This window comes from Choloepus didactylus, chromosome 2, assembly GCF_015220235.1.
Source record: "Choloepus didactylus isolate mChoDid1 chromosome 2, mChoDid1.pri, whole genome shotgun sequence".
NCBI classification, from domain to species: domain Eukaryota; kingdom Metazoa; phylum Chordata; class Mammalia; order Pilosa; family Megalonychidae; genus Choloepus; species Choloepus didactylus.
In genome coordinates, this window is record NC_051308.1 from 190,331,254 (window position 1) to 190,352,219 (window position 20,966).

The 20,966-nt window shown below is 42.2% G+C and overlaps 1 protein-coding gene across 1 annotated transcript in view; it reads left to right on the forward strand.

The window, feature by feature from the left end:
- PLPP3 (phospholipid phosphatase 3) overlaps positions 1-20,966 on the forward strand; it is a 79,476-nt gene that overhangs the window by 31,841 nt on the left and 26,669 nt on the right. The window contains exon 2 of the mRNA XM_037827112.1: positions 7,174-7,331. Coding sequence (XP_037683040.1) covers positions 7,174-7,331 — 158 coding nt within the window. The remainder of the gene's footprint in view (positions 1-7,173; positions 7,332-20,966) is intronic.

Sequence of the window (20,966 nt, forward strand, 5' to 3'; positions counted from 1 at the left end):
TTGGACATCCCTCCCACCCCCGTAGCTTAATGGGGTACCTTGGAGTGTCTTGATACCTCAGATTGCCTACTAGCTTGATTTTGTTCCTACAGGTTTTGCAATAAAGCTTCAATTCTTTACTGTTGGCACTGCATCTAGCTCGGTGTCTTTCCTTTGGACTATCTCGAACTTGGCCCTCCCAGGTGTCTGATGTACTGCCAGTCCACATGTTTATTTTACCACCACGTGAATGTAGTGTTTTGTGTACACCTGGGCAGCATGGCTTGGATGGGAGCACTCATGCTGACGAATGCATATTTAACTGTTGGAAAAATAAAAAGAAATGTTTTTATTCACCCTTAATATAGACTAACCTCCCCCGCAGCCTCATGTGGTCTTCTGTGCATTTATGGCAGGGTTTCTGCTTTGATATTTCTTCCCTGGGTCAGGGTGCCATGGCCTGCTGACCACTGTCGAAGCCCCATCTGTTTGAACAATCTCAAGAAATCCCTGGAATTGCAGCATTTTATGAGCATGCTTTCCCCTTGTGATCAGATAGCATTTGGGAAGTGGCTGGCTGGCCCATGGCTGCTTGAGTGAGGTTTTGACAGAACTCTGATCATCTTCCTGCTGCTTAAAAACTTTCAGTGACTTACATCATTTGGTGTATCCAAAATCCCTGGTGCTTTGTAGGCAGATGTAAATTTATTTCCATCCTTATTTAAAACAGGGATCCAAAGAGAGGAAGAATGTATTGGGAAGTGACTCAAAGCTTTTCCTGGGGAGGAGGGATTGCAAGTCCTGTTGGCTCTGGTAGTAGTTTTATTAGAAGTAAAGTGTCTTGTCAAATACTTAATGGTGACACAAGAGGTCTGGAGCAGTCTCAACAAAAGATGCGGGTTATAAACCACAAGCCATTGGTCAGTTTATTAGTTGCTGATGAAACCCTTTAAAAATCCAACTGAAAAGGCCAAAACAGCCAGAGCCGGGGTTTTAAGTAGGTTGATAGTATTTAAAGAATAAAATGGTCTCACTTTAAGCACTTTCAGTAAGAAAGGCCATCTAAAATTCTTTTTAACACTCATGATTTGACCAAAGACAGGTTTCTCTTTACCACGGAACCTGAGACTTTCTGAAGGCTATGGGGAACTCATCTTTGTGTCTCCAGCACCTAAGAGGGAATCCAATATTCAGTAACTGTCAATCTGTTTGTTGAACTGAACTAAGAGCTCTGGACTTGGGGTCAGGAAGCTTAGGTACCAAGACTAGATTTGCCATCAGTTCTTTCTTTTCTACCATGTAGTTGCTTTGGTTTCAACAGTCTTCTTTTTTGAAGGGCCTTAACTTTCCAGTACTGAAGAATAAGCATTTGTCAAGGAAAAACTCTAGACCCAGAATGCCGGATGTTCACACCAGCCAACAGCAAGTGTTTTTCATGGCAGCCTGTTTCAAAGGTGGGGAAATGCCTTCATAGTAAACTTAGTTTTGTCTCATCTGGATTGCTTCCAGTCTAAAAATCTGGACAAATATCGTAAACCAAAGAAAGTTTGCACACTTCCAAGACCAGTAGCAACTAATTACTTTAAATAGAAACTCTGTCACTTACAAGCAACAAAATATTTGTATGTTGAACCTCTAAGTAGTAGTTGGGTTGGCCATTCCGGCCTTAAGTGATTAAAAAAAAAATCAGTTGGTCATATTTTAACAGGGAATATATTTATAAAGAAAGGGAGGGTCAGGTCATGGAGTAAGTAAACATGAGGCCCAAAGAAAGACAGACCTGGGTTCAACTCCCAGTGACCACATTTGCTTGCTTGGGAACCTTGGACAAGTTACAAAACTTCTGACGTCAGTTTTCTGTTGGGTGTAAATGAAGATAGTAACATAACTTTTCATAGCTATTGTGAACATTAAGTAAATTGATTTCTAACTGCACTCCAAACGCCTTGGAGTCCAAGGCTCAGTGTCTTCTCCATTTCTAACATCTGGTACACACTGGTGCCGTTTGCTAGCTCTGCACTCAGGGCAAGCTGTTTTTAACCTTTTTGAGCCTTGGTTTTTCATTTATGAAGTAGGCAGAACAACACCTACCTACACACATATTCTGCATCCGGTAATATTTTGTAGGTAGGTGTGTAGCCTTTCTGCAGATGCTCGTTTAATTATTACTGCCACAGATCCTGGACTTTGCTTATTTTAAGGAAAATACAGATCAGCTTAAGTGGAAATGTGGACAACTTCTGGAAGAAGGTACTTGAAGGCTTGGGTATATAGCAGACGGGAAGTCCCTCCCTGATCCTTGGGTTTCTGTAATGCAAAAATGCAAAGATTTCTACTTTACCCTCCACCCTGTCCCCAACCCCACCAAGGGCTTTCTTAAAAGCCCTTTGAGAGAAGGGGGCCGTGTTTAATTTTGTGCAAACGTGAAGCTATGGCTGAAGGGAGCAGGGCTTTGGGGGCTGTGTCACTTAGGTAACACTTCCCACATGACTTTATCAATGGGTGGGCCACGAAATCTTATCCTATGTTTTTTTTACACGCCATCCCCCAACTGCACAACTTGCCCAAGTGTTAGTTTTTCAAAGCCTGAAAAGTTTCAAAGGCCCGAACCCAACACAGGGGCCTTTCTTCATGCTTTGATTTTCTGCCCATTAAGTGTTTGTCAGTTAGTTCGTATTTCACCTCCTCTGCAGCCTACACATCCCGCGAAGTCCCTGGAGGTGGAGGAAGTTAATTGATCCTTGATTAAAAGAAGCAGAAATACCTGAGTATGGGTCTAAAATCACCAGATGGTATTTTCTTTTTCTGTCCTTCATTGTAAAAAGTTCTGATACACCTTTCAATATAGATAGATTCCATATATTACATTCTAGGGTATTGTGATTGAATTAGATACTTAGCACATATGTGGTACACAGTGAACATTAGCCTGTGCTGTTGCCTTGACTCTTCCAAGCATTTTTTTTTTTCAGGAGCCAAGAGATTTGCTGAACTGCAATTACTTTATGAATAACTGTAGTTGCTTTGTTCTCTCTTTATTAAGCAACTCACTTACTTTAGAAAGTACACAGGGTCTAGAGCCACATCATTTGAACCTCATTCAGCTCCATCACTTATTTGCAGAGTGACTCTGGTAAGTCACTCTAATCTTTTTGAACTTTAAGGTGGTTTAATTTTTGGGTTTTTTTTGGTGACTGTTTCTCCCATTAGCCTTTGAGCCACTTAAGGTTGGGATTTAGCCTCCTTCAGCTCAGTTGCCCCATCAGTGACTGGCCTGTCACTGGCCTGTCGTAGGCAGCCAAGCTTGTCAGACTGCAGTAGCTTATGTGGGGGTCCTCGACAGTTTGGACATGTAATAGTTGTTTGGTAAATGTTAGCTATCATTATTATTCTGTGTTGTTTTCCCCTTTCTTCCCTTCATTATCTACTTGCACATCACTTCCAGCTCAGTAGCAAAGTTTGAAATTGCTTTCTCATAATAGCCACCCATTTCAGGATTGCCTAATTTTCACCGATTTTCTGTTAATCTACGTTGTCCATAGACCTAGAGACTTCTTATCCAAATAATGGTCAACACAGGCCCCCCATCCTGTCCCTAGTAATGTGATCTTTTGCGTCCTCACTATACTCTATACATGCACTATAAACATTTTAGTTTTAGTTTGCCTTTTTTTTTTTTTCTGTTTTTTCTTACAATACTGTGAGTTTCTTGAAGACAGGTACTATGATTTACTCACCTCTAGATTTCCAGTATGTAAGCACTGGGAATTTTCTTGAAATGATCAGGGATTGTAGGGGTTGGTAATAAAGATGGTGCCATTGTTGGAAACGAAGACCAAAGCAAAAGAACTGTCTCTTCTCAGTGTCCGGAGAGGCAGGGAGGGCATGGTATTTGTCTCTTGAGCACTGGCTGCCCAGCCATTGGGGTACTGTTGTTGCTTTCCCTGTCAACTGAAGGGAATCTGAGGTTACTCTCTTCTTGGAACAAAGTCAAGGATTGATTGGCATCACCCCCAATAATACCACAAGTTTGTAGAGGAGACAGAAAAAGCCATTGGATTTTCTAAATGCTAGATCCATGCCTTTCAAGAAAATAAACAATATATTCAGACCCAACTTGTTGTCTGTTTGTGGTCATCATCCACATAATCAGAATCGGAAACTCTCCCCAAGCCTTAGGCAAGGGAGGAAGAAAAGGATTTGGATTGTTCCCAGGTTGAGGGAGGGTAAAGGAACTGACAGATTTCCTTTCCTAGCCATCTCTGTTGGGCTTTTTTCCCTCTTCTCTCTTTTACATTTATTGAGTGTCCACAGTGTGTGCCAGGCTCACTGCTGATAATACCCAGTGCCGTTGCCTTGACTTCCTTCCAATTAAAGCAACTTCCTGTACTGAATTTGTTTATATGTGCCTTCCCCTACTAGATTATAAGCTCCCCGAGGGCAGGGTCTGTGTCATCTTTGTATTCGTTGTACTCAGTATTCCTAGTTAAGACTCAGGAAATATTCGTTAAATGAATGAATGAGTGAATCCAGTAACTTGTTGTATTACTGCAACAATTCCAAAGTTAAAATTTCATTTTTCCCGTTGATCAGATGAGAAAGGGGACTCTTAGGGATATGAAATAACTTGCCCAAGGACCCACAACTAGTGCTGAGCAGAGCTTAGAGCTCATTAACCTAGTTCTAACTCCAAAGCTCTTTTATATGTGTTTTATTGTCCTTAGAAACATATGTTTTACAGGCCTATCATGTGAACACTATTAAAAATAGAAGCTGGGGGCCTAAGAGTGTAGCACAAATGTAAGGAACTTGGGGTCTGTTCCCTTCCTGAGTTTATTAGTAACGCTTTGGCTCCGAGGCACCATGGAGGCTGCGGCAAGCTCGGTCTCGAAGCTGAACGTTTTCATCACGATATGTAGAACTTGAAACGTGGACTATTAATATCATACTGCTGGCTTCCCAGCTACTTTTCGTAGCCAACTTGGCCACATTTCAAAATGTTTAGGTCATGGAATGAAGATGGTTCAGGCTCATGTGATATCTTTTTCTCTCCCAGCCCCCCAAACCCAAAAAGATCAATTGCTATTTCCAAGCCAGAACAGTTACGCCCTGCCTACCCCTACCCCCACCCCCCTTCTCCATTGCAAAGACAGCGTTTCAAGAGCTAATGCTTATTGCCTTCCAGGGCCCCTCTGTGTTTACTTTGAGAAGGTCAGGCACAATGTGGTGGTGTGTTGCTGTTCTTTCTTTTCAAAGCACCAGTATAAATTTGATAAAGTAAATTGTTGTTCTAACAGGAAGCAGTTAGGGGTCACAAAATAAATAGCCATAGAATTCAAATAAATCCAAAGTATAAAACCAAATAAATTCATGTGTGTATGCACAGTGATACATAAATACACTTTTTAGAAAGTGAGCATTTTTATCGTTGCCTGTCTGGACCAAGGTAATTGAAAAATTGTGGAGTTCATGGTACATTTTTTTAGAGGTTATCTGGGGCTTCAAGCAACATGACATGAATTTAATTCTTTTTGAGAAATATGAATGTCGAGTTTTATCTTTTCAACAACCACTTATCTTGGGATTTTTCAGGTAATGAAATTCACATTTGGGCGAAAGCAATTTGCAAAGTTGAATTAGGGATTTGGGCATTTGGAAGGGAGGATTAAGAGGCCCTGAATGAGTGCAATATACTGAGTCTCCATTCTCTCCACTTGAAGATGGGGGATAGCAGTACTTAAATGATGTTTTAAAAATCATCTCTCAGGGTTGTTGAAAAAATTCAGTGCAAAAATGGATATAAATTACCTTACATGTTTTTTTGTGGGCAATCATGACCATGATTATTACCAAGATACTTTTTGTGGTCTTCCCTAGCCCTGAGATTCAGTGGTTCATTGTTTACTTTGGTGGCACTGGGGATTGGCCTGAGCGACCGGTGGGGGAGGAAGGGACATTCCAGTCTAAGAGAATAGCATGAGCAGAGGGAGAGCCTCTGTGTAATGTTTTCTTGGAGGGTGGGTGAAGAGGACAGTAGACCATGAAGCTGGAGAGGAGAGGGTCAGGTCATAGAGAACCCCAGAGGCCATAGTTTGGAACTTTATCTTACCCTGAAGAACTGGAGCCATTGAAGAGGTTTAAAGCAACACAATGGCATAATCGAGGCAGAATCTGTCTTCCCGAAGTAAACTGGTGGATGTGTGTAAGAAGCAGTGGAGGCTAGAAACCAACTATGAGGCTATTGCAGTAGTCCTTGCGTCAGAGACTGGAGGTCTTTGCTTTTCACTTCATGGCTTTGAGGGACTTTCCCTAGCAGGTGGTGGAATCCATTTGCCATGACCTTTGCAAGAATGCCATCTGAGTTGGCCACTGGTAGCCAGCAACAGCTGCAAGAGTTTCTTGGTGCTTCTGGTTGTCCTTGCTCCACTCCAGTTCTGTAGGCAGCAGGGCTGAGCTCAGCTGTGTGGAGTCTTGTCAGTGACTCTTTGAGTGATGAACGAAAAAGGATTGAAAATGGCATTCTTTGAGCAGCTCCTATGTGCCAGGCATTGTACTAGTGGTTTTATGTACTTCGATAGCACCACAATGCATATGGGGAAGCTGAGGTTTGGGGAGATGGAGTGAGAACCAGAGATCACGCTGCTAGGAAGCAGTAGATCTGGGATTCACATTCAGTTTATCTGACTTTAAGGCCTTAATTATTCACTGCCACCTAGTCCTAGGATGAGTTTCTGAAAAGGGACTATACCTTGAAAAGACGTGAGCCCCTGAAGAAATGAATGCTCTTGAAGGAAAAATGAGATATCATTAGATTTGAGGATCTATTAGTAATTATAAGTTGAACTTTAGTTTTTAGCAGGGGGTTGTGGAGCAGTGGAATAGCTCCTACTTTGGCTCTCCCACTGCCTCCCTCTGTTCTTGGGCAAGACATTCCACCTCATTAGACCTCAGGCTTCCATCCTTAAAGGAAGATGATGCTATTCACCTGTCCGAGATAGTGAAAGGAGTCGGTGGGAGGCATGTAGTGAAAGGTCTCCATAGGCCAAAGGTTGCTGCAAATGAGGGAATTAATATCCTTATCAGTGTGGTTATTTGAGGTGGTCTTTTCTGTAGGTTGCTCCTCTTTGGCCTTCTTGCACTGATCTTTTCCCCCTTGTTTCTCCCTGGCACATGTGATGGTTCCATCTTGACCAGCGGGCCTGCCCTTCCTCATCATCGAGACAAGCACCATCAAGCCTTACCATCGAGGGTTTTACTGCAATGATGAGAGCATCAAATATCCGTTGAAAACTGGTGAGACAATAAATGACGCTGTGCTCTCTGCCGTGGGGATCGTGATTGCCATCCTTGCGGTAAGCACCCAGATCCTGCCATGATGAATCCTGTCTGACTTTACCTTGTATTGTAATATTAGAGAATGTCTCAGAGCTACAGAGACTTTACAGATAGTAGCATTTTATTTACTACTTTTAATTTCATGCCATTAATGCTATTAAAAAAGCCAAAATTTACTGTGAAATTAATGCATGCTTAGCACCCTTATAAAATATTTTACATGCATTATCCTCACAATAGTCCAATGAAGTATGGATACTGTTATCATCTTTCTTCTACAAATTAAGAAACTGAGGTTCACAAAGTAAAAATAATTTGCCCAAGGTCACTTGGTTAATAAGTGGTGCAGTTGGGATTTGGACATAGTTGCCTCTTACGTCAGAGTCTAAACCACTGAGCTACAAAACTGAGCCCCGGAGAAGGGGAATGCCTTGCTATGCATCCTTAGGCATTCGTACTGTTCTCTCCACCATCACTGTACAGCTGTAAGAGAGAACACCACTGCTTTTTTCTGGCATATTGTATAGATCTCAGCCCAGAGGCTATACAATCAAGGGAAAAGTAAATAGCACTTGGAATCTAGAGACCTGGGATCTAGACCTGAGCCTACCACTGCTGCTGAGCTGTATGTCATTAAAAACAAGAATGACTATCTTTCTTCACAGTGTTGCAGTGAAGAATAAAAGAGATCATGAATGCTGATATACTTGGCAAACTCTTAGTTGCTATGCACATTATTCATCTGCAGGTATAAAGTCCAGGCTTATATCCAGGTCTTCCTTTAAAAGGTGAAGTGCTCATTGAACATATTGGAAAATTGTGCCCCAGACTTTGACGGATTCCAGAATTGTTTTTGAACAGTGGTAGGCTCATGGGAATTGGGTTGGGCCCACCTGGATAACTTGGAAGGTTACCACCCTGTTATAGATGTGCCCATTTTAGACAGGGAATGGGAGATTGAAATCCAGCCTTGTAATTTGTGATTCATACGTTTTGCACAGCTGTCCATTCTCCACCTTCAGTAATTTCTAAGTTTGATCTTTGCCCTTGATCCCCAGTCACATGGGTGAAAGGGATTGTTCTAGTTTGCTAATGCTGCCAGAGTGCAAAACACGAGAGATGGATTGGCTTTTATAAAAGGGGGTTTATTTGGTTACGTGGTTAGAGTCTTAAGGCCATAAGTGTCCAAGGTAACACATCAGCAATCAGATATCTTCACTGGAGAATGGTCAATGGCGTCTGAAAAACCTCTGTTAGCTGGGAAGGCATGTGGCTGGGGTCTGCTCCAAGTTCTGGTTTCAAAATGGCTTTCTCCCAGGATGTTCCTCTCTAGGCTTCAGTTTCTCTCCAAAATGTCACTCTCAGTTGCTCTTCAAAATGTCACTCACGGCTATACTGAGTTCCCTCTGCTCATGAACTCATTTATATGGCTCCACTCATCAGGGCCCACCCTGAATGGGTGGGACCACACCTCCATGGAAATAATCTCATCAGAGTTATGACCTACATTTGGGTGGGTCGTATTTCCATGCAAACAACCTAATCCAAACATTCCAACTTAATCCCCACTAATATGTCTACCCCATAAGGTTGCATCAAAGAATATGGCTTTTTCTGGGGGACATAATACATTCAAAGCAGCACAGGGATAAACATGAACATGGGATTATAAATTCTCTCTCATGGATCCTCGTCACCTTGAGCATAGCCTGGAAACTTATCTCTGGCCTATACTGGCAAGCCAAGAAGGAAGGAAGTTAACATTAACAACACTAAGTGTGAAATAAATGCTGTTATCCCCATTAAAATCAGAAGGTCAAAGGGGTTAAATGACATGCTCAATGCCTTCAGCTAGTAACTTAGGAAATTGGAGCTCAAGCTCATAACCTGGCTCATTTCAAATTCCCTTTTCCATCTTGCAGACTTAATATCAGATTGGGGGTTGGCTATCCTATCCAAATGAACTGTTCAAGGGGATAAGCAGTTAACTTATCTTGCCTACTTTGAATCAAATGTAAGCTGCTGATGTTACATGAACCACATTTCATGGTTTTTCTTTTGCTTCCCCACTCTGGGGATTGGTTGTAAATGTTGAGACCCTTCTTTGTTTTTAAATAACATTGTAAACCAGCCACACAGTCAACAGTTTGAAATTGGGGAGGGGGAAGGGGGGCCAGCAGAATTCTTTCCAAGTTTTAGAAGAAAAACAGTTAATTTAGCAGCTCTAGTAGTTTCTTAAAGTTGGACTAAGGATCTTTTGTGTTCAAAAACTGAAAAATAAAAGATCTAATTTTACTATTTGCTTGAAATTGACAGTTGTGGGGTTGAGTTCTTCAGGAAGAATGGCTTTTCCTGGTTAAAGGTGTTTGTAATGAAAAGTAAATAATTGCACAGTGTCTTGTACTAAGGTTTGAACAGGTGTTTTTGAAACTTGGAGGATCAGTTAATTGAAAGCTTTTAGGAAGCCCATTATAACCCAGGAGTTGGTGAGATAAGGATAGCAACAGGAGCACAGATATCACGTGGCCTTCACTCTAGCTACCTGGGATTATTCCTGGTTTGCCTAGCAGGCTGCTTGCTGGCATGGTGTTGTGGAAAGGGACACTCATCAGAGGCCTTTACACTACTGGCTGTGTGAATTAGGTGGATCATTGGTTTGCTCTCAGCCTCATTTTCCTCATCTGTAAAATGGGAAACATGTTTGGAGTCACTCCTGGGGATTACGATAAGAATGAAATGCTATAATGCATGGGAATGCACTTTGTAGCAGTGGGCAGGTGGAATGCAGAGTGTTCTAGATAGGAGTGGTTCTGGTTTTCTGACTTGACCCAAGGAATGGAAAAGCAAAGTGCTAAAGTAGCTTCTTTGAGATCCATGCTTCTCTTCTGTTCTTCCTTCCCCAAACAAATGTCCTGGTCAGCAGCTTGTCCCCTGCTGCTTGCCAAGGCCATCCCCTTCCTCGAGATTCCAGCATTTTTAAGAAAAATTTGCTTTTGAGAAGCTAGTTGTGGCATGTTCCTCTCCTCATGTCTTGTTGATGTTTTAATTAAAATGCATGCTCCCTGACCTCTCAAGTTTCCTTGATAAAATCATGTGTTGTGACCCTGCTTACAGGATGAGCTGGAAGGAGAAACAGCTTTGTTTCCTCATCATATACAATGTCAGCAAAGTATGTTTGGATAGTGTTTTCCTATAGTTTAGAGAAAGACCAGGCAAGAAAATACTGCAATAAATGTTACTCTTTGTCAAGTGCTACTGGGTACCATCGCAGCACATAGACTCTGTTGACACATTTCACCTTCACAGAAACCTCAAGTGCTAGGTATTCTCATGGTCCTCAGTTTAGCAAGGGGTTAGGTGTATGAGCTCTGGTCTAGATCTGATTTCCTCTGCTCACTAGCAGTGGAACATGTGGCAGGTTAATTAACCTCTTTGAACCTCAGTAGACTCATCTGTTAAATGGGGAAATAATATCCTTACTTTTTGAAGGGTTTGAGGATTAAATGAACTAATGGGTGAAAAGTACTCAGTGCTATGACCCCGTACCTGGTAACAAAAAGAGTCAGAAAAGGAACCCCAGCCTTTGGACATGTTTCTCCCTGCCTTTCACTAATTAGAATCCAGGTCTCCTGACTTACACTCCAGTGCTTTTTGCAAGAGGACTCCTGCCTCCTGATGCAGCTGCTGTTGCATTTCAGCTGGAGGCTGGTGTGTGATGTAGGCTAGCCTAATGTGAGCTAGCCTAATGAGGTCCACTAGCTTACCTGCCATAAAATACCAAGAGTGCTCATGGAGAAAAGTAAAGGCAGAAATGAAGGCAAAGTGATGAAGTTCCTTTTATAGGTGGTATCCTCAATTCTGGAAAAGCTATACAACTTTTATTAACCATGCCCCACCCCCTTGCCATCTCTCACTTACCCATGACGACTGGCCTTAAGAGCCTGGCTAGCTCCACCCAGAGTCTGCTTCTGATCAGAAGGTGTGAGTGACAGTCCAGGAGGGTGGAGGCTGCCCCAGAGCTGGAAATCTAATCATTCTGCTACTTGCTGCCCAGGCCTTCTCCTGCCGAATGTCAGGTTTGTTTAAAAGGACAAGAGAAGCCTTGACTGATTTGGCTGCTTGCACTCCAGTTTGGATAGTCCTCACAACAAAGGAATGGAATGCCAGTAGAGGAGACCAGTCTTGTGTTGAGATGCAAATCTTCAGATGTTATAGGGAAAACAGACACCTTTCTATGGCAGGAGATATGGAAAAACCTCGTCATGTGGACCTCTTTTTCAGATGTATCTCAGATTCTGGAATTGTAGCATAATAGGAATTCCTTCCAAATCCACAAGGCAATAGTTCCTATCCCTGCCTTGCAAAGGCTTAATGACTCTAGCAGCAGTGAGATTAGGAGCAAACAGTAAAACATCATCTCCTATCAAACCTCCTTTCATTTTTACTTTGTACTGCCCTGCAAAGAATACTATGGGCAAATATTTTAATATGGAAAAAATGCTCAGTATTCTTTTAAAATAAACATCGGCTCAGTGCTTGCCTTGGTCAGACCCCAAGAGGGGTTTATGTAGGTTCTTAATATCTAGGAATTGATTCATGAGTGAGTCATAGTTGAATCCGCTCTCCCTCTAACCATAACAATCCTACTTTTCCCTTGAGACCCAGTTTGAATACTATCTCTCTGCAATAGTATCCCTAATTGGAAAAACAGCGCAGTTTGGCATCATCTGACTTAGATTCTTGCCCCAGCTTTTGTACTTACTAGTTCTGCTACTTGTCCTTCAACCTTGGGCAAGCCATCAACCCCCTGAGAGCCTCTCTTTCCTTTCTGTAAAATGGTGACAGTAGTTCACCAACCCCATAGACTTGCTTTGGGGGTCAAATCAAGTGACATTACTTGTATGATCAGTGGGAATCATCCTTTTCAGTCCTGCAGTGGCGTACAGTTTACAAAGTGGACTTTATGTGCAAATTATTTTATTTGCACCTGGTAGTAATCCCAGGAGATGGGCTGTTACAGCAAGGCAACTGGGGCTCAAGGATATTATTAAGTGACGTTTACATAACTCATTAGTGGCAAGGCCAGACCAGGAGTCCTCTGATTGTAAATCCAAGGCTTTCTGAAATAATGACACCACTGCTGCCTTCTGAAGCCTGCCTCCTTCCACAATATTTATCCAGCACCTATGGTGTGCCAGGTGCTGGGGACACAGTGGTGAACCTCAGCCCAACTAGCTGCATTTTGTCCCTTGCCATTAATTGCCAGAACTGACTCCTCTCGAGCAGGCAGAGAACACCTTTAGTTCATATTGCCTTGAAATGTGGTTCCTGTATAGGTGTTGCCTCACCTGCTAAATAATAGGTGTCTGAAAGGTAGAGGCCAGGTCTTTTCCCCTTTGTATAGATTCTACAATGCCTAACACGTGGCCTTGCACATGGTAGGTACTAAATAAACACCAAGCAGACATCTTCTCCAGGAAGGATTTCTTGGCTGACTTCTCCCTCTCCCTAAAGTTCTCCCCCTAGGGGCTCTGACCCACATGCAAATTTCTTGCTGGAGAGACAAGAAGAAGAGCTTAATACCTTGAAGACTTGTTTATTTAGGATCAAGCTTCAGTTTGCCCACATCTGGACTTCATTAGTCCTTCCCCAGTTCCCTTCTCCCTTTATCTGAGAGCACTGCCAAGAAAGCAAGGTTCCCCAAGACTGCCTTCTCATTAAAGATTAGTCGAGTTTTCAACTCTGAAAAAAGTGAAGTTGTGCTGGCCCAGTGGTGTGTTAGTGTTGTGTTAGACCCAGTCCTCCAGTTTACAATCCACTACATCTGGGCAATTACCAAGCCCACCGACAGAGAGAAACCACGTTAATCCTTCAACTTGGCTGTCCCCTGATCAGATGGCTGCGGAGGTCTTCTGAAACCTTATCCCTGGGGGGATAGTGGGAGGGGCCATCTATTTGAGATCTAACATACACAGGCATTGAGACTGCAGTCTCCATGATCCCTACCACACACATTTGCTCTTGTGCCCTGGAAGAATTGAGAACCGCAGAACTTGAGAACTTAGTTACATATAGCTCTTAGGGGTTAATGATCATTTGAAAAATTTGTCTAGGATAAGTTCTCCATTTTAAGTAATAATGCTCAGGAGGGTGAGAAAAATATGTCTGTCTCAGTCAGTGTGTGTCGGGGGTGCAGTGGAGAGTTGAAAAACTTTTACAAGCTATCTTATGTGCTGGGAAGCTAATATGCATTATCTTAAAGCCTCTTTGACTGCTTCATGAGGTAGATACTCCATTTAACGAATGAGGGAGGAAACTGAGGCTTTTAGGGCTGAAGTGACTAGCTCAAGGTTACTCTTCTAAGTTAATGGTGGAGCAGGAATTAAAACCAGGTCTGTCTAGCCACGAAGCCCAAGCGCTGTCACTGACATTTATTGAAGGCCCGCTCTGTGGTAAGTGCTATGCAGAGTATGCTTCAGTTAGTTAGCTATAAATGCTTTTAGTTCCTGGGTTAAAGATATGAAGGAAAACAAAACATCTAGACCACTGGGCACGTGGCCACCTCACACTAACATTGTGCAGCGGTGGCTTGTACAAAGTAGTTTGTACAGAAGGTGGTACCTGTTTAAGGTAGATGCTTAGAGAGCACCTCCCTTATAATAAGCAGGCAACATAATAGATACCTTGACCTATAAGCAGATGTACACACACAGATCTTACCTTGGAGCTTATGGTCTCAAGGAAAAACAAGGCAAGTTACGATTAACTACTCAATTAGATCCTTAAAGAATTGGTCAGTGAATAAGAAGAGAGTCAGGACCTTGTGCGGCGGTAGGCCCTAGACAAATTAGGACCTCAAGCAAGGGACGTCATGTTGCAGATGGTCTGAGGTTAGTGGTATGAGAGTTCAGAGGAAGATGACTTAAGGCTGTTGTCATTGGTAGTCTTCATCCTCATCATCATCATTCATTGAGCACTCATCCCATTTAATTATCACAACAACCCTTGAGCTCTTGGTACTGTCATTGTCTCCATTTTTATGAATCGGTAAACTGAGGCTAAGAGAGATTGGTGGTCCAACACTCGTAAGTGGAAGAGCTAGATTTCTAACCTACTATACTAGCTGGCACTTGAGTTGTACTTTGAAGCGTGGGATTTCATCAGAGGTCCTGACATTCCAGGCAGAAGGGGCCTCATCCACAAAGGCAGGGACTTGGAAACAATAGAGTATTTTCAGAAAATGTAGAGCAGGCCTGTTTGGCTGGAGAAAATGAGTGTAAGAGATTAGAAGAAGGTAAGGTAGGAAAAGAAGATTGCAGCAAGACTGGAAGGTCCTTGAATGCTGAGGAATTTTTACTTCATTGAGTTGGTTAGAAATTGATCAGAGTATTTTAAGTTAGCTTGGCCAATTCTCTAACCAAGGTAAGGATGAGACATGGACCACAGTGGTGGCAATGCAAGAGGAATAGAGAGAAAAGGATGGATGTGAGACACCTGGCAGTAGAAGGAAGAATGGAATTTGACTACAGTGGGATAAAGGAAGGTGAAGAGTCTTAAGATTTCACTTCTTTGCAGTTAGAGGTATGGTGATACCTTGAGCAGAAATGGAGGAAAGAGAAAGTTTGGGGCAGGCGTGGGAATGAGTGTGATCTACCTGGTTTGATATTCAGTTATGGAGGTTTAGCAGAAGATTGGAATAAGGCTGAGAGGGGTAAGGGGTAGGCTGAAAGCTAGAGAGAGATGCCCTTTTGGAGGTCATCTTCACAGAGGTAATAATTGAAGCAGCTTGACAGAAGGCCAAGTCCACGACCCTGGGGAAGACCACGTTTATCAAGTAGAAGTTAGAAGTGGTGTCACAGTAAGAAAGAGAAAAATGTCTGAGAAATAGGAAGAAAAGCACAGTGGTGTGATATTAAGGAAGCCTAGGAAATTCAACATCAAAAAGGGGCAAGAGATTCCCACTAGGCAGTGTTGCAGAAGGAACAAGCCAGGTGACTTATGCATAGTCTGACGGTGCTGGTCATCTAGAAGACCCATTGCTCTGAGTGCCTGACCTCTGGGGGAAAAGACTGATTCTTCTTAAGGCTTATGGGCATGGGATGGCCACTACTGATTTTAACCAATAAGTAGCTTCTGTGGCCTCTTTGCTGTCCATGCTCAAGACAATGGATTTTTGACTAACCCATGGAGCCCCAAAATTCCACTGGTGGCCTTGGACGGATCTATGCCATCATTGCCTTTCCCTGACTGTAGAGCCAAAGGTAACTAAGTGAGAGAAGACTAGATTACATTTTCCATCATTTATTTCTAGTTACTAAAGATTCTGCATTTTAGCACAGTACTTGGAGCATTTAACTGCAGAGAAAGCCAGCTACTCTTCTGTCTCCATCCTTAGAAGCAGTACTCAAATACATTTTTCCTTTTCCATGTGATTGAGAAATAAACTGGTAAGAATGATTTTTCCCTCATTATTCTCTGTCAAATGTTTGTTGAATGAATCTAATCTAATCTGATGCATAAACACATCAACCACCGCAATTGAGATGCAAATGAACTTGGTGCCCTGCAGCTAGCAAGTGCTCTCAGGATTACAGGACTTCCCCAGGTGCTCTATGGAAGTGTTTCCCAAGGATTCACAGATACTGTCACCTGCTAGGACTTCTCAGAAAAAAAAGCAGCTTGATGCCATGGGGGAGCAGCACAGGAATGGGAGCAAGGAAGTCCTGGCTTCATCGGAGGGCCCCCTCTCCTGCCACACTTTTCATCTGGGTGATTCACTGACCTCTAGCCTTCAGCATACTCACCAGCAAGTGTTGCTAATAATTTACTAATTCATAGGGTGTTGTGAGAAGCAAACAACACACTGGATGTGAAAACACCTTGTAAGCTGTAAAGTGCTGTACAAATATTGCTAAAGCAAGCCAAAATATAGGGAAGCTTGTCCTTCAAACTCAGCAAGGAAGAAGATTCCGTCTCTAAAAGAGGGATTGTTGGGGCACTCTGTGCTAAAATACATACTACTTTTCTAGGGATTATTTATAAATTGAGTGGAATGTTTAAAACAACACAAGCAGTACTATAGAGGTGTCCTTTCTGCCTTGGGCTTAGACTTCCCTTCTGCTTTGTTCCCTCTGGAAAAGATACCCAGACAAAATGGTCAAAACTAACATCTGTACGCAGATTTTCTGGTTCTGCCCTGGTGGGGGGTGGTGCTACCAAACTCTTCAGTTTGGAGTGTTCTCTTCCCAGGAGCCTGCTCTACAAGCATGTGTTCTTTATTTATTTTTCCCTTCTACAAAGACAAAAAAAAAACTAACTTTTGGAGGGTTCTGCTATGTGTCAGGCATTTGCATAAGATCCATCATCTTATTTAATTCCCTGCGATTCTGCCAGGTAGATATCATTAATCTTATTTTACAGATGAGGACACCTAAGCCCACAGAGGTGAAGTCACTTGCCTAAGTTAAGAAATGGGATTCAGATTGAGATTTCTCAGGCTCCTAAGAGGGTGTCTCTTTCATCACCCGATGCTATATACTTTCCAAAAAGACTTTTCCTAATGTTTCTCCAAATCTCCTCACTGAAACAGTGAGCTCTTTCCACCATAATAGAAGAAAAGACAGCAAGAAGAGCTTTCTTGGAGTTGGTGACAACCTCTCTTCAAACTGGAGAGATTCATGGGCTAGGACTGATCCCTTTCTGTCCCCTTGTAGCTTAATTGCAATGCTTTCCCACTTTATTAGTTTCCATGCTCAGTGCCAAGCATTTTAAAAGGCCAGGTAGGGGAGAAGTCGCCTCTGCTTGCCTGGCAGCCTGCCATCACCCCCAGAATCTGTTGCTTGCTGTTTCAGAACGGGATCAACATTGAAGGTATTTTTCTGCAGCAGTGAAATTTACATATCACAACAGTGCTGTCTGAGGCAGAAATGAGGGCTCCAGGGGCTGGAGTCTGGGGGTGGAGACAGAGCCTTTGTAGGCAGAGTGAGAGGGAAGAGCTTATTTTATTACCTGGGAATGAAAACATTCTGAGTAATGAGTAAAATCCGAAAGCTGTAAATCTGGGACTCCAGAGTTAGGTGTATAACATAGTGGAGAACAATTTAAGCCTTCGTCTGTTCTGCAGAGGTGAGGTATTTGGACTGCTTTTCACAGCCTGAATTTCATTAAATGGCCTTTTAAGGGTTTGGATTACAAGAAGCCCAGTCCAGCTGGTTCATAATGATGATTTATGGCTGCGTTGTCAACTCCCCGACCCTCCTGTATAAGGGTATAGAGAAAATACATAATTTGTTGCTCATTAATTCCAAGATCCATCAGAGCTGCCCCAGAAGCCATGTGGCCCTGGAGTCATATGTCTGCTAAGGGGCTTTTGCCTTGCCCTGTCCTTCAAAATATGCGATTACTGCTTTACAATAGAGATTGTTTTTAATAACACTAGAAATTATAGAAAGTTCTCCATGTAGTCTGCTGTGGGACTTGAACTTAAGCATCAGAATACCTGGGTTCTCCCCTTACCTCTGTCACTTACTAGCCTCAAAACCTTTAGATCATTTTATCTCTCAGAGCTTGAGTATCCCCATCTGTAGAATGGGGCCTATCTACCTTACAGAGTGGCAGATTCTGTAAAGTGCAAAAGAAATGTCAGAGATTGCTGCCGTTATCATCATCATTAGGAAGCTGAGATGCTATAAATGTTTTCCCCTTCACCTCTATATCTTCCCATGAGAGGAGGAAGCATTTTAATTCCTAATTCAGTGTGCAAGACTGTGGCATTGAAAACTGTAATTTTAGAATGATTTGATGTTAGAGCTGAAAGGAGTTATTGAGTCGTAGTCAAACTCCTTCTCTAAGATGAAGTTGAATGAGAGGTGACTCAACTATGATTAACCATTAAGTTCATATAAGATGTGCTCATTTGCAGTTGAAACCCAAGTATTCTTTCTCAGCATCAAACAGGAAAGTATGCTGATTGACACTCAATCCAAGCTTGCTTAGAAACAATTTCTTAATCCTGGCAGTGGCATGGTACAGGGAACTGAGAACTGGGATTAGGAGTAGAGGCTTGGTTCCATTCCTTGTCTGCAGTGTCATCTCAGGAAGTAACTTTCTTCTGTTGTTGCTTGTACTTTTGCCTGGTTGGGAGGACAGTGATGGAGGGAGGACAGGAGAGTTGATAGTAAATGTCACTGCAGTGATGAAATAATAATGAGCGTTTAGTACCCTCATTTTGCAAATGGAGAAAATGAAAACAACAAAGAGAGGGAGTGACATCCCAGATTCACTCAACCAGTAGTGTCCAAGTAAGGACTTGAACCCTGACTACTTGACTCCTAGCTTGGTGTTCTGCCCCCTGTGTTTAAAGTCACATAAGCGTGATTTGTAAATAAGGAAGAATGAGAAAGAGTAAGAGAACGTGATTGTGGTACTAAACACCTGGAACTTGTTAGCTTGCAAGGTTACGTAGGGTAAATGTATAAACAGGTTCAAAAGGGGAATTTGATCTTGAATGCTAAGAAAGAAAGCTGGGCAGGGAATCAGGACACTTGGGTCTAATCTTAAGATATGTGTTAATTTGGAGCTCAGTTTCTTCTATATATAATGGCCCTTTTCATTTCTGTCTTGCTGTGCATCTCAGATTTTAATCTCTGCAACGTATTATCAAAGGGCTCTTGGTAATGTTTAGTGGCTATTTCCAATTTTGCAGTAAGGCAACTCTGAGGACTACTATCCTGCTTGGTTTTATTCATTCGTTCCTTCAACCAGTAGTCTCTGAGTACCTATTCTGGGTCAGATATTAGTACTACTCTAGGATGCTGGACTAGACTTTGGCCATCCCCTTCTAAAAGAGACTCATACTCAGTATGACGTGGGAAAACACATTGTAGCATTTAGAAATAGAGAACATTTAATAAACGCAGAATTAACTGTATAAATGTTAGCACTGGTATTAGCTGTTATCACTGCTGCACCTGTCCAGCTGGTATGTGCCTCCTACATGGCCAACCTACCTCCAGACTTAGGACCTCTTGAGGACCTGGATCAAGACCCATGCCTTGACACCTTCCCCCACTGTGAAAGACTAACGGGGGCCTTTGGAAAGAGTGTCCGGATATGTCCATCTATTGCTTCCCTTGCGGTTGTGAACATGCTCTCTGCTCCCTGAAAGGGCAAGTGTGTCTCATCATCCTGCCCTGTGCGGAAGTGTGAAAGGGACTTTTGTGGTGAGCAAAGAGCTGAACATTGCTGTCCCTGGGCTGTGGTTGCAACCAGGAAGTGGCCAGGGCTGTGCTGTAGAGTTTAGACAAGGGCAGCAGGTTCCAGTCTCCCTTTGGATGTGCATCACCAAGGCAGAGATGGACCTGTGCCATGTAGACGTCATGAGCATTTATTTACCTTCATGTAAAACCAGGCAGTTTCAGGCAAGGCACTTCCTCTCTCTGATTATAATAGGGCAATAACAATACATATCTCATGGGTTTTGTGAGGATTTTGTGAAGTAATGTGTATGAAAGAAATACCTGGTGTACTGCAGAAATGCAATAATTTAGCTTTTTTTTTTTTTAAGTAGCGATAAATCTCCTCTAAGTATCAAGTTGTAGACTCAGGAGGATGAGGGAAGGTACCAAAATCAAGTTTAAAGAGCCCCTTGCTGTCCCCCAAGATCCAAGGAGACAATAGTGGTAGACTTGGTAATTCAACACTGATGGGCATTATACTAGAAGTTTCCTTGGTTTTTAGACCAGTGATACTAAGTTTCTTGGTTTTTAGATCACTGTTCTTTTCATCACACCATACTTGTATGATCCAGGTAACTTCCCATCCATATTGTCACAGTTAAGCCAACAACTCTACAAAAGTGAATAGCCTCCTTTTGTGGGGGAAAAAACTGAAGCTCAGAAAGGTTAAGTTATTAAAAGGACACCAGATGGGTGGTAGGGGGTGGATCCAAACCCAGCACCTGGCCTTGGGGCCTTTACCATTTTAACGAAGGCCCCACCATGACTCAGTGTTGCCACAAGGGCTGAGGCCTTACTGAAGTTCAGATCATCGTTGGTATCCCCTACCCCAAATCCCAGAATCCCAAGATTAGCCTTGACATCCCTGGTCACCTTTAACCATGTCCTTAATTCTTCTATTTTTTATCTGTAGGTAAGTCCTTACTTGTCACTCTCTTTAAAAAAAAAAAAAAAAAAAAAAAAGAACATATATTTACATATAAATATATTTTATTATACATTTTTCTTATTCCAGAGATACCACATGGCCACTGGAGGCCTTTACAAAAAAAGGAAATAATGGCCATGTTAGCACTTTGATTTTTCCTCCTGTGTATATTTATTTACATCTGTATGTTTTTCGAGGAGACTATTGGGATTTTATAGATTATAAGATGCAGTTATATAATGCACATTATTTTATCTCATTAAACATCCTTTACAGGCTTTACAACATTAGTTTTTGTTTTTTTTTTCTTTTTTTTTTTAATTAGAGAGGTTGCGGGTTTACAGAACAATCATGCATAAAATACAGGATTTCCATATCCCACCCTATTATTAACACCTTGCCTTCTGAGCTACATTTGTTACAATTGATGAAAGCATGTTTTTATAATTGTACTATTAACTCTAGTATGTGGTTTAACTCAGGGTTCA